This window comes from Eucalyptus grandis, chromosome 2 (assembly GCF_016545825.1).
Source record: "Eucalyptus grandis isolate ANBG69807.140 chromosome 2, ASM1654582v1, whole genome shotgun sequence".
Lineage (NCBI taxonomy): Eukaryota > Viridiplantae > Streptophyta > Magnoliopsida > Myrtales > Myrtaceae > Eucalyptus > Eucalyptus grandis.
This window is the reverse complement of record NC_052613.1, coordinates 7,369,617-7,386,731: the sequence shown is the minus strand read 5'-3', so window position 1 is coordinate 7,386,731 and position 17,115 is coordinate 7,369,617. Positions and strand designations below refer to the sequence as shown.

The 17,115-nt window shown below is 40.6% G+C and overlaps 1 protein-coding gene across 1 annotated transcript; it reads right to left on the bottom strand.

Moving 5' to 3' along the window:
- Positions 1 to 2,872: 2,872 nt before the first annotated feature.
- LOC104420482 (PLASMODESMATA CALLOSE-BINDING PROTEIN 3) lies at positions 2,873 to 7,216 on the bottom strand. The gene is made up of 4 exons (XM_010032325.3): positions 7,003 to 7,216; positions 5,810 to 6,049; positions 5,684 to 5,717; positions 2,873 to 3,663 (listed from the first exon to the last, which is right to left on the bottom strand). The coding sequence occupies exons 1-4, from the start codon at positions 7,052 to 7,054 to the stop codon at positions 3,324 to 3,326; spliced, it is 666 nt and encodes a 221-aa protein (XP_010030627.1). The 5' UTR covers positions 7,055 to 7,216; the 3' UTR covers positions 2,873 to 3,323.
- Positions 7,217 to 17,115: the final 9,899 nt, after the last annotated feature.

Sequence of the window (17,115 nt, the reverse complement as noted above, 5' to 3'; positions counted from 1 at the left end):
TATTCCCGGGAACAAAATTGTTACCAAATGCGCTCTTACTCTAATTTCTTCACACACATACATATATATATATAAACTTACAAATTTGCAATCATGCGGCACGTATCTAATGATTAAAATGTTAGAAATTTACATAAATGGACGGCAGGAGGCAAATAATGTTGGCATGATGCTCATACAACTAGAATAAAAAAAAACTTATTTTGGTTGAAAAATAATGATGGAAGGTGAATGTTAAAAATTTGAGATTTTTTACGTCATAATAAACAGTTTAGGATAAATGCATTACGATGAATATAGTTTGAGATTTTTGATATTATAAAGAAAAAGTTAATGTAACTCGAGTGAGAAAAAAAAATGACTTCTTTTGACTAAAAATCATCTACAATGACCTCGATGGTGGGGTAAATGTTATAGATTTTGGTTTTTTTACGTCGCAATAATGCGCCATGGGTAGAGTTTGAGATTTAATGTGCCGCACAATGTATAATTTGAGGTTTTTTTGTGGTGATTTTTTTTTCATTTAATAAACAAAGAACTATACATTATTTTAGGATACTGATAAAAATGACATGCAAATAATAATAATAATAATAATAATAATAATAATAATAATAATAATAATAATAATAATAATAATAATAATAAAAATAAATAAATAAATAAATAAATAAATAAATAAATAAATAAATAAAGTGAGTCGGGCTGCTCGCGAGTTACTCAAACTCATCCCCTTTTTCCTTTCTAGTGCGAGTTTGAAAGCTTAATAGAAAAAAAGATTGAGCTTTTATGTATATTCCTTGAATTTCAAATTTGAGTTAATGTCTGAAATTTTGAATTCGAGCTTGAGTTGGGATCGAGCTTAGCTAGACCTTATACTCAAACTCATCGATTAATCAAGTTGATCTTAGTCGAGCTCGAACTAGTTAAGAACTTATTCGAGACAAGCCTCCGTACAAAACTTATTAACAATGTTTCGAAATACTAAATTTAATTTTCCATGCTTGCATTGCTTTTATTTTTAGGCCGAAAATATTCTTTGGATAGGAATGCATAACCCCAGGTGAACGATTCAATTTTCTTTAACTCTCGTAGATACATTGTTTTATCTTTAATTAAACCGAATCGACCTTTCGAACGATGCTTAATCGAGTCTACCTTGAAAGGAGGCCCTGCGAAATCCCGAAATCTCCCGAGAATGTTGTTAGAAATGTTATCACTCTCAAAATTTATGTTAAGGCTCTTATCAATAGTTGGTAATCTCGAATATGATTGGCATGTGATTCGTTTCATAATGAGATAATGACATAAATACTCCTTGAACTTTAACCCGGTATTCAATGTAGTCTTTGTACTTTTTATTTATTCAATATGATCCCTAAATTTTAATTAAGTATATAATATAATTCTTGAATTTTTAATTTATTCAATATGGTTCTCAAACTTTTAATACGTGTTCAAATTAATCCCTAAACTACATGGAAATATTCAATAGAAGAATGGCATTAAATAATTGGTAATGTTGAATGTGATTGGCATGTCATTCATTTCATAATAGAATAATAATATAAATAATCCTTAAACTTTAGCTCAATATTCAATATAGTCCTTGAACTTTTAACTTATTTAATGCAATTCCCAAATTTTAGCCTTGCATGCAATATCGTTCATAAATTTTTAATATATTTGATGTGCTTCCTAATCTTTTAGTGCATGTTCAAATTGATTCCTACAGTATATGAAAATGTTTGATGGAAGGACAGCAACAAACATTTTTGTATAATCTAGATACTAATCCGAACACGTACCGAAAATTTAGAGGCTACACTTAATAAATTAGAAGTTCATGAACGATATTATGTATTGAGTTAAAGTTCATGAATCATACTACAAATTGGGCCAAAGTTAAGAAATTATTTGTGCCATTTTTCCTTTCATACTCACCGAAGTGTTCGACTAATCTCAGTGGCCCGTTAAAAATTGACCCAAATGCAAAGGTGCCGGGGAACGTTCTTCAGCACACAGCCCACGTGACCATCCATTTTCTCTAATATTTTAATAATTCATCTAATTCCTTTCTCTGATTAAATTATAGCACGCAATAGAAAATTATTTCTATTCCCTGCAATTCAAAATAGACCGGAACATTCTCTTAACGCTATTTTATAGTTGGTGGATCTCAAGTTCACGTTGGCCATGAAGTAATTTTTTATGCGAAAATTAAAAAATAAAAAGATTTTAATTTTCTTGATTTATTGACAATAAGAAGGATACAAACATACCTCTATTTATAACAATAACATAAAAATGATTGAAGAAGAAACAAAATAAATACAAAAAATATCTGATTTCTTTTCATTAGATGGACGATTTTGGGTACGATTTTGGGTAGAGATGACCGGACTATATTTATATAAATTATCAATCAGCGTCATAAAAACCGTTACTTACGATAAGAATTGCAAATTTTCATAAGAACTTGCATTTCTTCACAGGAATTGAAACTTCTCAAAAAATTTGCACTGTTTCATTTTCATAAGAATTGAAACTTTTAGTATCATTTAGCATTTAAGTAGTTAATAAACCTTTAGTTAATGATATCACGTGAGTCACAATTATACTTACCATTCATATTTAGCATACATAAGATACTTCATCATAAACCAACAAATGCATTCAAGTCAAGCTCCCTTTAATACTTTTACAAATCTTAACCATGTTATTCCAGAACTTCAACCAATTGAAATCGGCAAGAACTAATCCACAACACAAACTGGGTTTAACCAGTCATTGATCATGTGGCGCTCACGGGAACAATGCCTGCGATCCCGCTCGGTCGGGCAAGCATTACCCCAAGAGGTGAATGGAAGGATTGTGAAAATGGTCATCCAGAAACAACAGGACAATAAGCTGATACAGATAGTATGCTGCTGCAGTCTCACTTATAATAATAGCTTAGGAACAGGGAGGACTGTCAAATCCTCCTAACCTAGAATTCTAAACTGACACAGTAACCATATGAAGCACGAGCCCACCACTTTCCAGGAGGAATCCAAGGCCCTTCCCTTCTTTGTTTTTTCCACCTTTTTCACCATGTAAGAGAGAAAAGGAAGGACAAGAGACCCCAAAGAAAGAAGACAAGTCTGGCAAATTTTTAGTACTTAAAGAGATAGTATCCTACAAAAAACCACAGTAGAGTCACATGCACTGCATAGTCATACCCACGTATGCACAAACTATGTGCAGTCTCACTCTATCTTCTGACCCAAATCCCCACCACTTCACAAGCTCCACAGTTTCAACACTCTTTTAACCCTTCCAATTCAGTTCCACAGTGGCATGAGCCAGGAAGAGGCCAGAAGGGCAGTGAAAAAGCAGAGCCAGCAGCCGCTGGAGAGACTCCTGAGGCCCGCATCGCTGACGTCGGTGTTGATCCCCGTCGGGCTCATGCCCGTGCCGACTCCTCCCATAACTCCCGTCGGGGTCCCTGTGAAGGGAGTGGCCGTGGTGGTCGGGGTTCCGGTGGTTGTTGTGGGAGTGGCGGTGGATGGTGTGGCAGTGGACGGTGTGGCGGTGGATGGTGTTGCTGTGGACGGTGTGGTGGTGGACGGAGGGGTCGTGGACGGAGTGGTTGTGACTGGGGTCGTGGATGTGCTGCCCGAGCTGAACCATCGATAAACCAGGCGTGAGTTAACAAATGTTCTCAAACCAAGTGTCCAAGAAGAGGAGACAGTAAATGACCACATGCTTATCTCCAGAGAACAAGCAATAAAAGCTTCCCCAAAGATGAGGCCCATTTAGTATGATCAAACCTCTACCGACAAAGATTCACATGACGAACGGATCAGTGTCGTAAGTTGTCGCGTCGAAAGAACACACGTCCACGACAAATTTACACTACCAGTTCTCTAGTCATAATATTAAATCGCTACGATTTCAGATAAAGAAAAGATGCAGTATGGCACTTCATTCCCTGATGTAATAACCAAGAATCAAAATGTTACTTTATAGGGCACTGGTCCTGTGAAGAGACTAGGAAATCATCTAGAGCCTTGCTCATAAAATCCGCGGACAGAGGAGAAAAAGTTAAGGGGATAAAAGAAAAAGCTGGCTCGAGCAACGTAGAAAGAACTTTTTTTCTTTGGGCGAGTGCACAGCTTTCGAGAGACCTCACCCTAGCAAGTCAAAAAGTTGGTTCGAATCTCGAAACAATGGTGTCCAAAATGACTGAGCGCGATGGATCGAGGCTCCCACAATCAGAGGGTCACAGCCATCAATACAATGGCCCTACCACAACAGATCAAAGTAGCATTTAAAATTTACCCCCGGCTGCTTCTGCAGTTTCCATATGACAGAAAAGCCTTGTTACCCTGTATTTTGGACTATCTGGTAAATGGGCATTTGCTCCTTCTCTTTGTTTTTGAATTAAAGGAATATCCATCACCGTGTAGTTTTTCAGGTGTATTCAAATGGGTTAAAGACCGTCAAGCCCAATAATTGGGGTGCCTTTATCAAAAGTTGGGAATAGTGTCCCACCTCCACCTCTCAAAGAGTTGATGGATCCGTAGAAAGAGAGGAAAAGGACACTAAATGAATAGCCGGACGAGTCAAGAAACATAATCATGCATCAAATGACAAAAAGAGGACGGTTCGGATTGGATCGATAAAAAGATGAAAAAGCAAAGCCACGCAAAGCATCTGACAGAGCATTCCTCTGTATTCAAACTTTAAGAATCATCCCCGTGATCGAAGGCATTATGAAAGAAAAAGAATGTCATCAGCTGATGGTGAAAATTCTTTAAAATAAGCTGGCAACATTTTTATAAGAGAAAACCAAGTACCCTTTCCACTTTGAGAGGAGAATGATCGGGTAAAAAGAAGGGCTGTTCACACGAAACCAGACAAAAATTTTGCAGCTCAATGACAGATCATAGCGGCTGGTTGGAACTTATTATTGGCAATGGAATCTAACCTAGGTTCTCCTGATCTACTTTACAAAGTCCGATATTTAATTAAGTAAATGGTGCGTCTTTCTTGAATGGGAACCCATATTGACGAGCCAGCTGATAATAAAGAAAAGAGACGATTTGAATCTAGCCTCAAGCATGATGGAATAGCTAACCACCAGTGAATGTCTCATTCCAGTTCAAAACTGGTTTATACTTCCCCATCTAGATCAAATTGAAACAATAAGGTATGTTTAAGTTCTAGTCGCTAAGAGAAAAAACCATCAGGAAAAGATCTGCCAAAATTCTTTTAGGGAAGGATAGTTTGTTGGAAAGATGAAAGCTGCCAATGTGGCTTCTCACTAGAAAAATATTAAGAAAATGTTAACACTAACGTTTTATAATCACCCCATAATTTTTCACTTTTCCGAAATCAAAAGATCATCTTTTGCAGATGGAACTCATAAAGATGACGTCGACGACCTTCCAACCACACGCATTTCTTTTTCAATCTGTACAAGCAGTGGTCCTGTGCGTGTAAACTGCATAATGCAAGTTCCCTTGTTCTTTGTGGTGAAGACGGTACAGACGATAAAAGATGTCAGAGCTGACAGCCCTCTAGATGCTCGACAAGCAAGGGTGGAAATCTACCATAAAGATCCGCAGTTTGCTAACACCCACAAATTAAGACCAAAAGGAAGAATTAACATGGCAACGCAAGTAAAGAGACGACATACCTGGCACTAGAAGGGAACACACAACCACTAACACCTGCCCAAAACAAAGGTACGTTGAAGTGAATATAGCTCGCGAGTGGCAGTGAAGTTGGGGTGATTATAAGCGAATGTGAGCGCTTGGCTTACTGGGGTCCGTGGTGGATACGGCGGCGGTGCCGGCGAAGTCGCAGGTGCCCTGACCCTGGCCCTTCTTCTGGAAGAAGCTGTTGACGGCGTAGGAGCAGTGAGACCGCACCGTGTTGGGCGAGTAGCACGACCCGGTCTGCTTTATGGGCGAGCAATCCGCCCCGGCTCCGCAGGCGTAGTCCAGCGTCTTCTGCAGCACCGCGTCGCCCAGCCCGTCCTTGCACACGCACCAAGTCGCACCTAAATACGCAGACACAGGGAACAAACACAGAACCAGACATTAGAAAACCACCCATATCATCAAGAACAATGGGGATCTTTTCCTTTCTTCTGGGTCCTTCTTGGTTCTGCTTTATCTTGTGCTGAAGACACGAAAAAGGGGTGGCAGGAGAGGGAGGTTCAAGAACGAGAGCGAGAATATCCAAGAACCGGACATTGCTACACAGGACCAACCTCCGGGTCTTTCTTGGTTGTGCTCTATTTTGTGCTGAAGACACGAAAATGGGGTGGCGAGAGAGGGATGTTCAAGAACGAGAATATCCAAGAACTGGACATTGCTACACAAGACCAACTTCCCACAGGACCAACTTCCGGGTCCTTTTTGGTCTGCTTTATCTTGAGCTGAAGACACGAAACTGGGGTGGCAAGAGAGGGATGTTCAAGAACGAGAGCGAGAACATCCCAGAACCGGACATTGCCACACAGGACCAACTTCCGGGTCCTTCTTTTTCTGCTTTGTTCTTGCGCTGAAGACACGAAATTTGGGTAGCAAGAGAGGGATGTTCAAGAACGAGAGCGAGAACATCCAAGAACCGGACATTGCCACACAGGATCAACTTCCGGGTCCTTCTTGGTTCTGCTTTACTTTTGTGCTGAAGACACGAAATTTGGGTGGCAAGAGAGGGAGGTTCAAGAACGAGAGCGAGAACATCCAAGAACTGGACATTGCTACACAGGACCAACTTCCGGGTCTCGTTGGTACAGACAGAGCTTCAGGAGCAAGAACGAGGGGAGGTTCGGAAAGGAGAAACGGGAGAGGAGAAAATGCACGAGAAGCCAAGAAGAAAAACGTTGGTGGTGGTGCAAGATAAAGAAAGTTCAGATCTTCGAAAGCGAGGGAAGCTTTCTCTTCCGGGTGCGGAGAACAAGAAGGAAACAGAGAAGACAGCAGAGGAAGAGAAGAGGGTGCTTACTGGAGTGGCCGGTGACGGCGAGCAGGAGGACCGCGAACAGGAGGAGCGCCATGTCAGCCGCCGGCAGCTTCGAGAGAATGCAGAGACGGGCGTCGGAAGTTCCGCTCTTTCGCAGCTTCAAGCTTGAGAGAGAGAGAGAGAGAGAGAGAGATGGTGGAGGAGAAGGGAGGAGGAGGAGGAGGGCGGTGGTGGAGGGGGATGGGAGCGGTGGAGTACTGCTCTTCTTTTTGTCTTGTACTCTCTGTTTTCTGCTTTTTTGTTTTCTTTTTTTTTACCGTTTTCCCTTTCGTTTTTTTAAAAATCCAAATTCGAATTTTGAGCACTTTCTTTTTATTTTTTATTTTATTTTTTTTTCGATTTTGAGCACTTTATCAAGGGAGGAAAATCTTGGCTTCATCGGGAGTTGCGACTGTCGGGGTGAGCTGGCGGGAGCTTTTTGGCCGCTCTCCTCCCAAAAGAGGAGGAACGGAAAAGAGCTTCCCTAGAAAAGCGGGCTTCACTCGGGCCGAGGGAAACGGGCCTTGTATGGTGGGAGCCCAGAGATCTCGTTCGATGGGCCTTGTATGGTGGGAGCCCAGAGATCTCGTTCGATGGGCCTTGTGTGGTGAGGGCCCAAATATCTCGTTCGATGGGCCTTGTGTTAGTGAGGGCCCAAAGATCTCGTTAGATGGCCTAGCCCAAAGATCTTGTTCAATGGGCCTAGTGTTGGTTAGGGCCCAAATATCTAGTTCCATGGGCCTCGTGTTGGTTAGGGCCCAAAGCTCTTGTTCAGTGGGCCTTGTTCATGTCTTGTTCGATCGGTCATTTGGTTTTTTTAAGCCCATCACGGTCTCTGGTATTGAAAAGGAAGATGACACGAGTGATTCTCGGACTTTGACTCCAATGTGTAATATTGTTCCTAAAATTTTGATTGTTTGAACTTTAACCCAATGCATAGTATGATGTTCTTGCATTTTTTATTTGTTCAATATGATTCTCAAACTTTTTGTACATATTTAATTTAATCTATGGGATACAAAAAAATATATATCTAATGTTAATATTGTGATTTTTGAACTTTTAATTCGTTTAAAGTAATATATGAATTTTTGTTAAATGCTCAAAAGTTCATAGGCTACATTAAATAAATTAAAAATTTGGAGATGACACTGCAAATTAGGATGAAGTTTATAGGTCATTTGTGTAATCATCCATAGCAAAGATGATAATATCTTTGTCCATCCTCGATCGGAGATTTGTCCAGCTTCCTCCTTTCTTTTCTCTCTCCATTAGTTCCACGATGGCTATCAAATTGCCGCTAAGCTCTGACTGTCCATAGCCTCCTTGGCATCTATGCCACGGGGCTAGTCCAAAGCTCTATGTGAACAAAATCCTCAACATCCCTAATCAGACCATGTGGTTTTGGAATTGGATCGGATCCTTGCCCTCCTGAAAGTCCCAATGTGCACTTTGTCATGGCTACCTCTTCCACTCCATTTATATAAACAAAAACCTCTATAAAATCCTTCATTCTTCTTGGTTAAGTTCAAAAGAGTGAAGGCCATGGGTTCAAAGTGGGCTTCTTAATAACCCATTCAGATTCATATTTAGCTTTCACTTGACCCATTTGTAACCCATATTTAATTTTCACTCAACTTATATATGACCCATTTTTAGTTAAAATGGGTCATAATATGGGTTTATGACCTATTTTGCCAACTCTACCATTGAGTGACAAAAGCATAATCTCAAGTTGATTATGATCGTCAATACAAACAAAATTTTAGTTTTCATAAGTAGAGCTTATTCATTTAGAAAGTTAATGTTTTCAAGATCTAATTGTCAATTAATTAAATTGAGTCAATTAAATCTATCTTGATGTAGAATCAAAATCAGATCACTAGTCGTTATATGTTTGGGGCTAGCGTTAAGTTCTATCAAATTGTCTCATTTTGAACATGTGTCTTGTTTTGGACCTTATCACATTTTAGACTCGTATCGTTCTGTATGTAAAGTCTGAGTGTGTTCTGTCGGAAGTAAAGTCTGAGTGTGTTCTGTCAAAAGTAAAGTCTGAGTGTCTTCCGTCTGAAGTAGAGTCCGAGTGTCTTCCGTCTGAAATAAAGTCTGAGTATCTTCCGTCTAAAATAGACTTTACAATCTGGACGTAAGTTTAAACACATTATGCTTCTGAGCATACTTAGCCTTGAGGTCTGGATACAGTCTGAATAAGCTCAGCTTCAATATAGAGTTTATTGAGGTCTAGATACAGTCTGAATAAGCTTAGCTTCAATGTAGAGTCTATCTTATGGTTTTTTCAAGTATAGACTTCGACAATATATTTTACATGTTTTATCATCTGCATAATCTATTACTCAATCATTAAACACGTTAGTAGCCTTTGATTTATTTTATCATCTTCAAAATATTATAAATGATTTCCCTAACATTTACTAGGTGCTTCAAAAGCATACTATGAACTAAATGCATGATAACAGCAAAGGTTTGACATGCATGCACCATTTTGATAGTTAGAAATTTCCAACCCTAACCCGATGTCTATGTCAGGATTAGAAGACTGATCAACCAGCCACACTACATTTTTTTAAAGAGTAAAAACTTAGTCCCAATGAAATCACTAAAAATTACTTTGGCCGACAAGATCCCTTAAGCTTTTTTTTTTTTTTCGCAATACTTGTCATACCAGACATTAAAATTCACAAAAAATTATTACTGAGAACTATAGTTCAAAATTTCAATATACAAATATTGATTCCAACAAGGCATTGCCTAAATCCAATAGTTTACATGAGTAAAGATCCTCACACATGGGAAGGTGATCCTCAAGATTGCGTTGCCTTTCGGGACTCAGACGCAACTCCATTTGCTTCGAGGCGACTTCTTCTCAAACACTAAAACCCGCCTCAAGAGTAGGGCGACAGATGCCCCCCACCCCAGCGGCACCGGTGAGCCCCGCGTCGCCACCTGCGGCGAAGTCTCTTCGGCCGCCACCGGTTCCGTTTCTAATCGCCGTCGCCATCGCCGTGTTCGATCGCGCTCTCAAGGTGTTGTCCCAGGCACGTGGGTTCTCTTTGCGGGCGACCGAGCTTCTGTTCTCGTGACTTCTTCCTCGTTTGATTTCAGGCGTTCAAACCGGTAGTTGAGGCTGCCATTTGGTAGCGAGAGGCACCTTGGACCCCTCTTCAAACCCTCCGAAGCTTTTCCCTGGTACGTTTCCTTTTCAGACCGGCTATGGAGGAGATCGGTTAGGGTTTTTTTCCCGATTCTGTTGCTGTTCGTCTGTTCTGTTGCTGCGATGACCTCGGCTCTGGCTAAGGCCCATGGTTTAGATGAAGGCCCAAGTGCTTCTACTCCAAGTCCCCAATATCAGGGCCGTTCTTCGGTTGATGGGTTTCTTTTAAACGATAAGGGGCGCACGCCCCCGAACACAAGCTCCTCAACTGCAACTGACAGGTTGTGTTCTACTCTTCGTCCTGTTGGGTTGCGAACAAGAAGTGACAATTACTCTCTGTCAAATGCTATTGTGAATGAGAACATTGGTGGTGAAAACCAAGCCCCCTGTTTTGCTGGAGGAACCTATTGTTTGTGCTCGTTCTTTCTGCTTTGATGGACGTAGAGGTAGGAGCAGAGGAAGATCATCCTCCAAATAGCCCCAGCGAGCCTTCTCAAGGAGCTCGAATCTTCGCTCTTGGGCGAATGTGGTTGTAGCTAAAGTAGCCTCAAAGGGATACGACCTTAATTACTTTCTTTTAACCCGCATCAGTAACCGACCGGTTGTTGGAATGACAGAGGACGACATCCGAGCTGTAGATCCAAAACTGCAGGAGTGTCTAGTGAGATACTACATAGGTAGGAGGATATCGTTTGTAGTTACTTAAGCAGCTTTTAAAAAGGCTTGGGGTATCAACTTGGTGAGAGTCATGGTTAATGGAAATGGCTTGTTTTTCTTTCATATCCTAGACAGGGAATTTCGAATGAAGGTGCTGGAAAGAGGGCCTATTACCGTCTCCAATATTCCCTTAGTTCTTCAACAATGGAGACCGGTCTTGGAATTGAGGAAAGATGCTCACCTCACTGTACTTGTATGGGTTAGACTCATAAATCTCCCTACTGCATTCTGGTTTGCACAATCAATAAGCAAAGTTGCTAGTGGTGTCGGGAAACCATTATATGTCGACTCAAGAACAGAACATATGCACATGCTTACCTATACTAGAGTATGTGTAGAGATCACAGCCAACCAACCTCATTATGAGTGTGTTGAGTTGGTTTATGAAGGCCAATCTTGTATGGTTGATGTGGAATATAAATGGAAACCAATGGTGTGTGTAGGGTGTGGAATATTTGGTCATAAATGCAATATAGCTACGGTTAGACCTGTTGCTGTTGATACCTCTCAAACTGCTGAAGCAACTACTGGTGTTCAGAATGTGTTTGATCCTACTACTTCTCGGCCTCAGGGCCAATCGAGCTCCCAACACATGAACTTTTGAACTATAGAGACGCATATCAATCATCTGGTTACTACAAGGCCTGTTCCTAGAAGCCCTTAGGGAGGGGGGAACTCGGACGAAATACAGAAGACTATAGAAACAAATGCAGTTAATCCTCTGTTCACAGACAAGCCTACTGTAGGCGCTGCTGATGAAGAAAAACTGGTTTTGAGGAGGACGGACGATCCATCTAGCATCCCACCCTCGGGTGATTCTGAGTGGAAGCAAGTAAAAAAGAAGAAAATGCATTTCACAAAAAAGGCTGCCTCCACTAGTTCAGCTCCACCTGGTGAAGGAGGCCAATCACTGAAGCTGAAAGAATTTATTTTAAGGAGAGTGAGAGTTGCACTAGTATCTCATAAGTCTGCTGGTGCGGGTGCAGCACCCTCTAAAGCTGGTCAGGGCCCCTCTATATCAGTTAAAGGGAAAACAACTGCTCCTCAATCGTCAGTGTTTGATTATTCAGCTGAAATTGTTAATCCCAGCTTTCAGGAAGAGACATATGATGAGGACCTGCTTTCAGTAGACTCCTTCCCACCGAAAGGCCCTCAATCTACTACCCCAGCTGTGACATTGCAGGATAAGCTGCTGCTGCTATGCTCGGACCCTCCTCTTACTGCGGATCCTCCTCCAACGGTGGGTAGGAATAAGGGTTCCAGAAAGAGGTAACCCTCTTCCCCTTCTTCTGTAAATATGTATATAGCCGCCTGGAATGTTAGAGGCCTTATGAATTCCGTTACACGGGCTGAAGTGCGGAAGCTTGTCACTTCTCATAATCTGTGCTTAATTGGGCTCATTGAGACCAAAGTCCCTGAGGATACTTTTGATTCCCTATCCTCCTTTTTGCTGAATGGCTGGAAATGGATTGCGAATTATGAACACTCCCATCGTGGAAGAATATGGGTTGGTTGGTACTCGGATTATATAAATTATGAACCCATTTTGGTTAGTGCTCAAGCTATGCATGGCCGTGTGAGGATTATATCGTCTACAAAGATGTGCTTTGTTTCTATTGTATATGGTGAACACTCATTTATTCGCCATCGCCCTCTCTAGGAATATCTTATTTGGATAAATGCTCTCATGCAAGACACGGCATGGTTGGTTGCAGGAGATTTTAACGCTATCAAGAATCCATTTGACCGTTTTGGTAGTTCTGACACTTGGATTCCATATTTTGATGAGTTTGCGAACTACTTAGCTCAAACTGAGTTGGAGGACCTCAGGTACATTGGCCTTAGGTTTACCTGGTCCACCTCTATGGGTGCAAGTAGGAAAATGAGGAAAATAGATCGTGTTTTGGTTAATACCACTTGGAATATGGAATTCTCTTTCTCCGAGGCCTCATTCCTAAACTTGGGCATTTCCGACCACTCCCCAATGGTAGTAAGAATCATTGACCCGATTCGCAGGAGGAGGTTTTTCAAGTATTTTGATTTCTCGGCTCAACACCTTGACTTTCTCCTCATTGTGTAGCAGGTATGGAATATTCCGGTTCAAGGCTTTGCTATGTTCAGGCTTGTTTCTAAACTCAAAACTCTGAAGAGCTGGCTTAAACTCTTAAATAGAGATACATATTCAAACATTTTAGTAAGAACAAAGAAAGCCAGGGAAGCTCTTCGCTCTGCTTAGCTTGATCTACATCTCAACCCTAATGATTCTGACCTTGCAAATACAGAGAAGAATTGCTGCAAGCTCTTTGTTAACTTGCATAGAGATGAAGAATCCTTTTATAGGCACTTACCAAAAAAAGAAAAAAAGAATCATTTTATAGGCAAAAATCAAGAATTCGTTGGCTCAAGGAAGGGGATCAAAATACAAAGTTTTTTCATCATTCTGTCAAGAGGAGACAACTTACAAACAGTATCCTTACGGTGAAGGATTCCTCAGGCGCTTTTATTGATGACCCTAAGGCAGTTCCCCAAGTCTTTATTATGTTTTTTGCTGATATGCTTTCTCCTCACTTTGGATTGTCCAAGCCTTCATTGTAGGAGTTAAGAAAGTTCATTTGCAATCCCCTGTCGGTGGACCAGGCCGGTGACCTGACCTGACCAGACCAGTGCTAGTCCCTAAAATTCGATAAACAGTCTTCTCCCTAGCGAAGGGGAAAGCGCCGGGTCCTGATGGATTCACTGTTGAATTCTTCAAGAGATGTTGGGATATTGTTGGCCCACTCGTAATAAAGGCAGTGCAGGAATTCTTCACATTAGGTTGTCTGCTCAAAGAGATGCTCGTAATAGAGGCAATGCAGGAATTCTTCACATCAGGCTGTCTGCTCAGAGAGGTGAATAATACCATCCCTGCCTTAGTTCCAAATTGCATGTTGCAACACCATTTATAAAATTATTACAAAGATCTTAGCCAATCGTCTAGCTGTTGTCCTCGGGAACTTAGTTGACTACTCTCAAAATGCCTTTGTCAAATGGAGGAGGATTAGAGATAACATTCTTATGGCTCAATAATTATTTGCTGGGTTTCATTTGGAACCTCAACTCCCCAAATGTGCGATAAAAGTGGATTTCCAAAAGGCCTATGATACTATTGACTGGGATTTTCTTCAATTAACACTCACGGCATTTGGCTTCCCTGATGTTTTTGTTCGGTTGATTATGGCTTGTGTTCGGACTCTCAAATACTCCATTTCAATCAATGGAGAGCTTCATGGTTTCTTTGTCGGAGGGAGAGGACTATGATAAGGAGATCCTATGTCCCCTTATCTATTCATGCTTGTGATGGAGGTATTCTCTGGAATTCTAATCTCCCAAACTTCTCTTAATGAATTCAATCCTTATTGGAGGTGCAAGGCAACTCGGTTGACTCACCTTTTTTTTTTCGCGGATGACGTTTTCCTTTATTGCGGGGTTGATTGGGCGTTTATCACCTTAATGAAAAATGGCCTTGATATATTCTCTTCATGGAGTGGATTAATCCCGAATAGAAACAAGAGCGAAATTTTTATGTCGGGAGGATCTCTTTCTCTTCGCAATTATATTCAAATGGCCTTTGAATTCTAAGAAGGTACCTTGCTTGTGCAATACCTCGGGGTTCCCATCATCTCTTCTAGACTTCGTAAAGTTCACTGTATTGCTCTAATTGATCGGATCACTACTAGGGCTCGATTTTGGACTCAAAGATTTCTATCATTTGCTGGAAGACTACAGCTCATTAGGTTAGTCCTCTATTCCATACAATCATATTGGTCGAGTGTGTTTACCTTACCAGCGTCAGTTCTAATTAGTATTGAAACAATCTTGAGACAATTCTTATGGAAATGATCCGCACTTGGTAAAGGTGGGGCTAAGATTGCATGGGATGACATATGCCTCCCAAAAAATGAAGGTGGGCTCGGTATAAGGAATTTAAAAGACTGCAATAGAGCGACCATGCTTAAGTACATATGGATTCTTTTCACTAACAAAGAATCGTTGTGGTGTCGATGGATCCATTATAATTTCTTAAAAAAGGACAATTTCTGGATCTCCTCGACACCTTCTACATATTCTTGGGGCTGGAAAAAAATATTGTAATTAAGAACAGAGTTTAGGTCTTGCTTCACTTGGAAGATTGGTAATGTATTTTTGGTTTCTTTATGGCATGATCAATGGCTCATTGATGACCCCCTCGATCTTTTATTTTCGAGATCCATCATTGAATTGTCGGGTCTCCCTAAGCATGCTGTTGTTGCAGATTTATTCTCCCCCCTCGGTCATTCATTTAAGAGTTCACTTGAGAGCTGTGGCTTCTCTATCCCGGATCAGACTGATGCACCGGATTGTTTCACCTGGAATCATCACCCATCCGGATCCTTTTCTGTTGCCTCTGCATGGGATTTCATTAGAACAAAGAAGGAAAGAGTTTCTTGGGACTTCTTTGGAACTCTAATATTGTCCCTAGAAATCAATTTAATTTGTGGTTGATTACCAAGAATAGATTACCCACCTAGGAAGTCCGAATCCATTTTGGCAGAATCGTCTCGGGTACTTGCGCATACTGTAATGTTATTCCGGACTCTATCGATCACTTGTTCTTCAACTGTCGTATCTCGGCCACGTTTGTTTATTTTTGGGCGACAAGATGGAATTTGCCTTGGAAATCGAGGCCATGGATGGACAACCTTGCTTGGGCGATCAAGTTGCTCTCCGGTAAGGATTTCTACCATCGGATTGCACTGTTCTCTTTCGGTGCCCTTTGTTATTTGATTTGGAAGAAAATGAATGATATTATTTTTTGAGGGGAAGCACTGTTTGTCCCTGCTTTGAAGAACCACCTTATGAAAATAGTCAAAGATAAAGCGACTACGTTCACAAGTGTTCCAGACACTCCGAGAAATAGGCGTCTCCAAAGAAGCTGGGATCTTGATCCCTCCATCTTTACGGATCGTCTCAGGCTTTAGTCTCCCCGCTTCTTCTCTCTCTGCTACAAGCGTCATCATCTCTCCGTTTCTTCGTTTTTCGAATGTTTGGCGGAGGTCTGGTGGTTGTAGTTGTTTTTGTATTGTAACTGTGGTTCTTCTCCTTTTGGTTTGCTTGCCTTTGGCTTTTGTCATGGCTCCCTTCCACTCTTCGGTGTTCCTTAAAGTGTAAGCCTTTGGCGCCGTCTTTTGTAATTTTGTCCAAAGCTATATTATTCTTTACCTTTACAAAAAAAAGAAGAAGATCCTCACACACAGATATAAGATAAGAGCTCAAGCTCCATGACACAACCATCCATATTATAGGTTCATCTTCGATTGGAATTCTCACACCTAAGCAAATGTATTATTAATGTAATGAGATTTTGATCTTGTCAATTTTATATAATTTATAATCTATTATTCTAATCTCTTCCTTTTTCTAATTTTTTATTTTTTAAAGAAATTAAAATTTGGAAAAGAAATTTTCAAGCTCGTACCAAATACATTTTTGTTATTTTTCTATTCCAGTAATAGAAATCTTGTATAGTTATTCAATGAGTTTTTTGTTCAGAAATTATTTAAGAGGATATAAATGAAAAAGAATTATTTTTAAAAAAATTAATTTCCCAAAACAGAAATGTTGCCATGTGCGTGTAAAAGAAAAGAAAAATTAATTCTCTATTTCTAAAACATAAATAAGAAATAAAAACTTTTCTTACTATTTGTCCTCGCTACTAGTCGGTGGCCCATTTGCTTCGATGTCGACAGCCGCTATCTGTCGTCTACTTAGTTTGTCAATTGTAGCTCATTGCCGCCGCTGACCATTCTTGTAGGTTACGGTCCTCGCATTGTCGCTCGTTGTTTATCGCTGCCCACCGCTTGCTGTCCTCCTCGCTGCTAATCACTGTCCATTGTTTGTCCACCATCGTTGATTGTCTTTGCCGTTGTTGGTCGCCGTTTGCCGTCCATTGCTGGTTGTCGTCCATTGTTGGTCGCATCTGTCAGTCGCCATCTACCGCCATTAGTTGCTAGTCGCCAATCGCCTCCATTTGAGAGGAAGAAATTTAGTGTCTTTTATTTTGGGAGTAGAAATTTTGTATTATTATCAAATGCTAGGAATTCATCCAGAAGTAAAAAAAAGAAAATTCTATTTTTCTTTTAAAAATTAATTTATGACTAAAGTGGCTTGATAGAACCTAACCAAACTCTTGAGACAATTTCTTTTTTTCT

Coding starts and splice junctions, on each gene's coding strand:
- LOC104420482 (XM_010032325.3), bottom strand. CDS start 7,054: ATGGCGCTCCTCCTGTTCGCGGTCCTCCTGCTCGCCGTCACCGGCCAC. Junction 6,050..7,002: donor CGCCGTCACCGGCCACTCCA/GTAAGCACCCTC, acceptor CTGCGTATTTAG/GTGCGACTTGGTGCGTGTGC. Junction 5,718..5,809: donor CGTATCCACCACGGACCCCA/GTAAGCCAAGCG, acceptor TGTTTTGGGCAG/GTGTTAGTGGTTGTGTGTTC.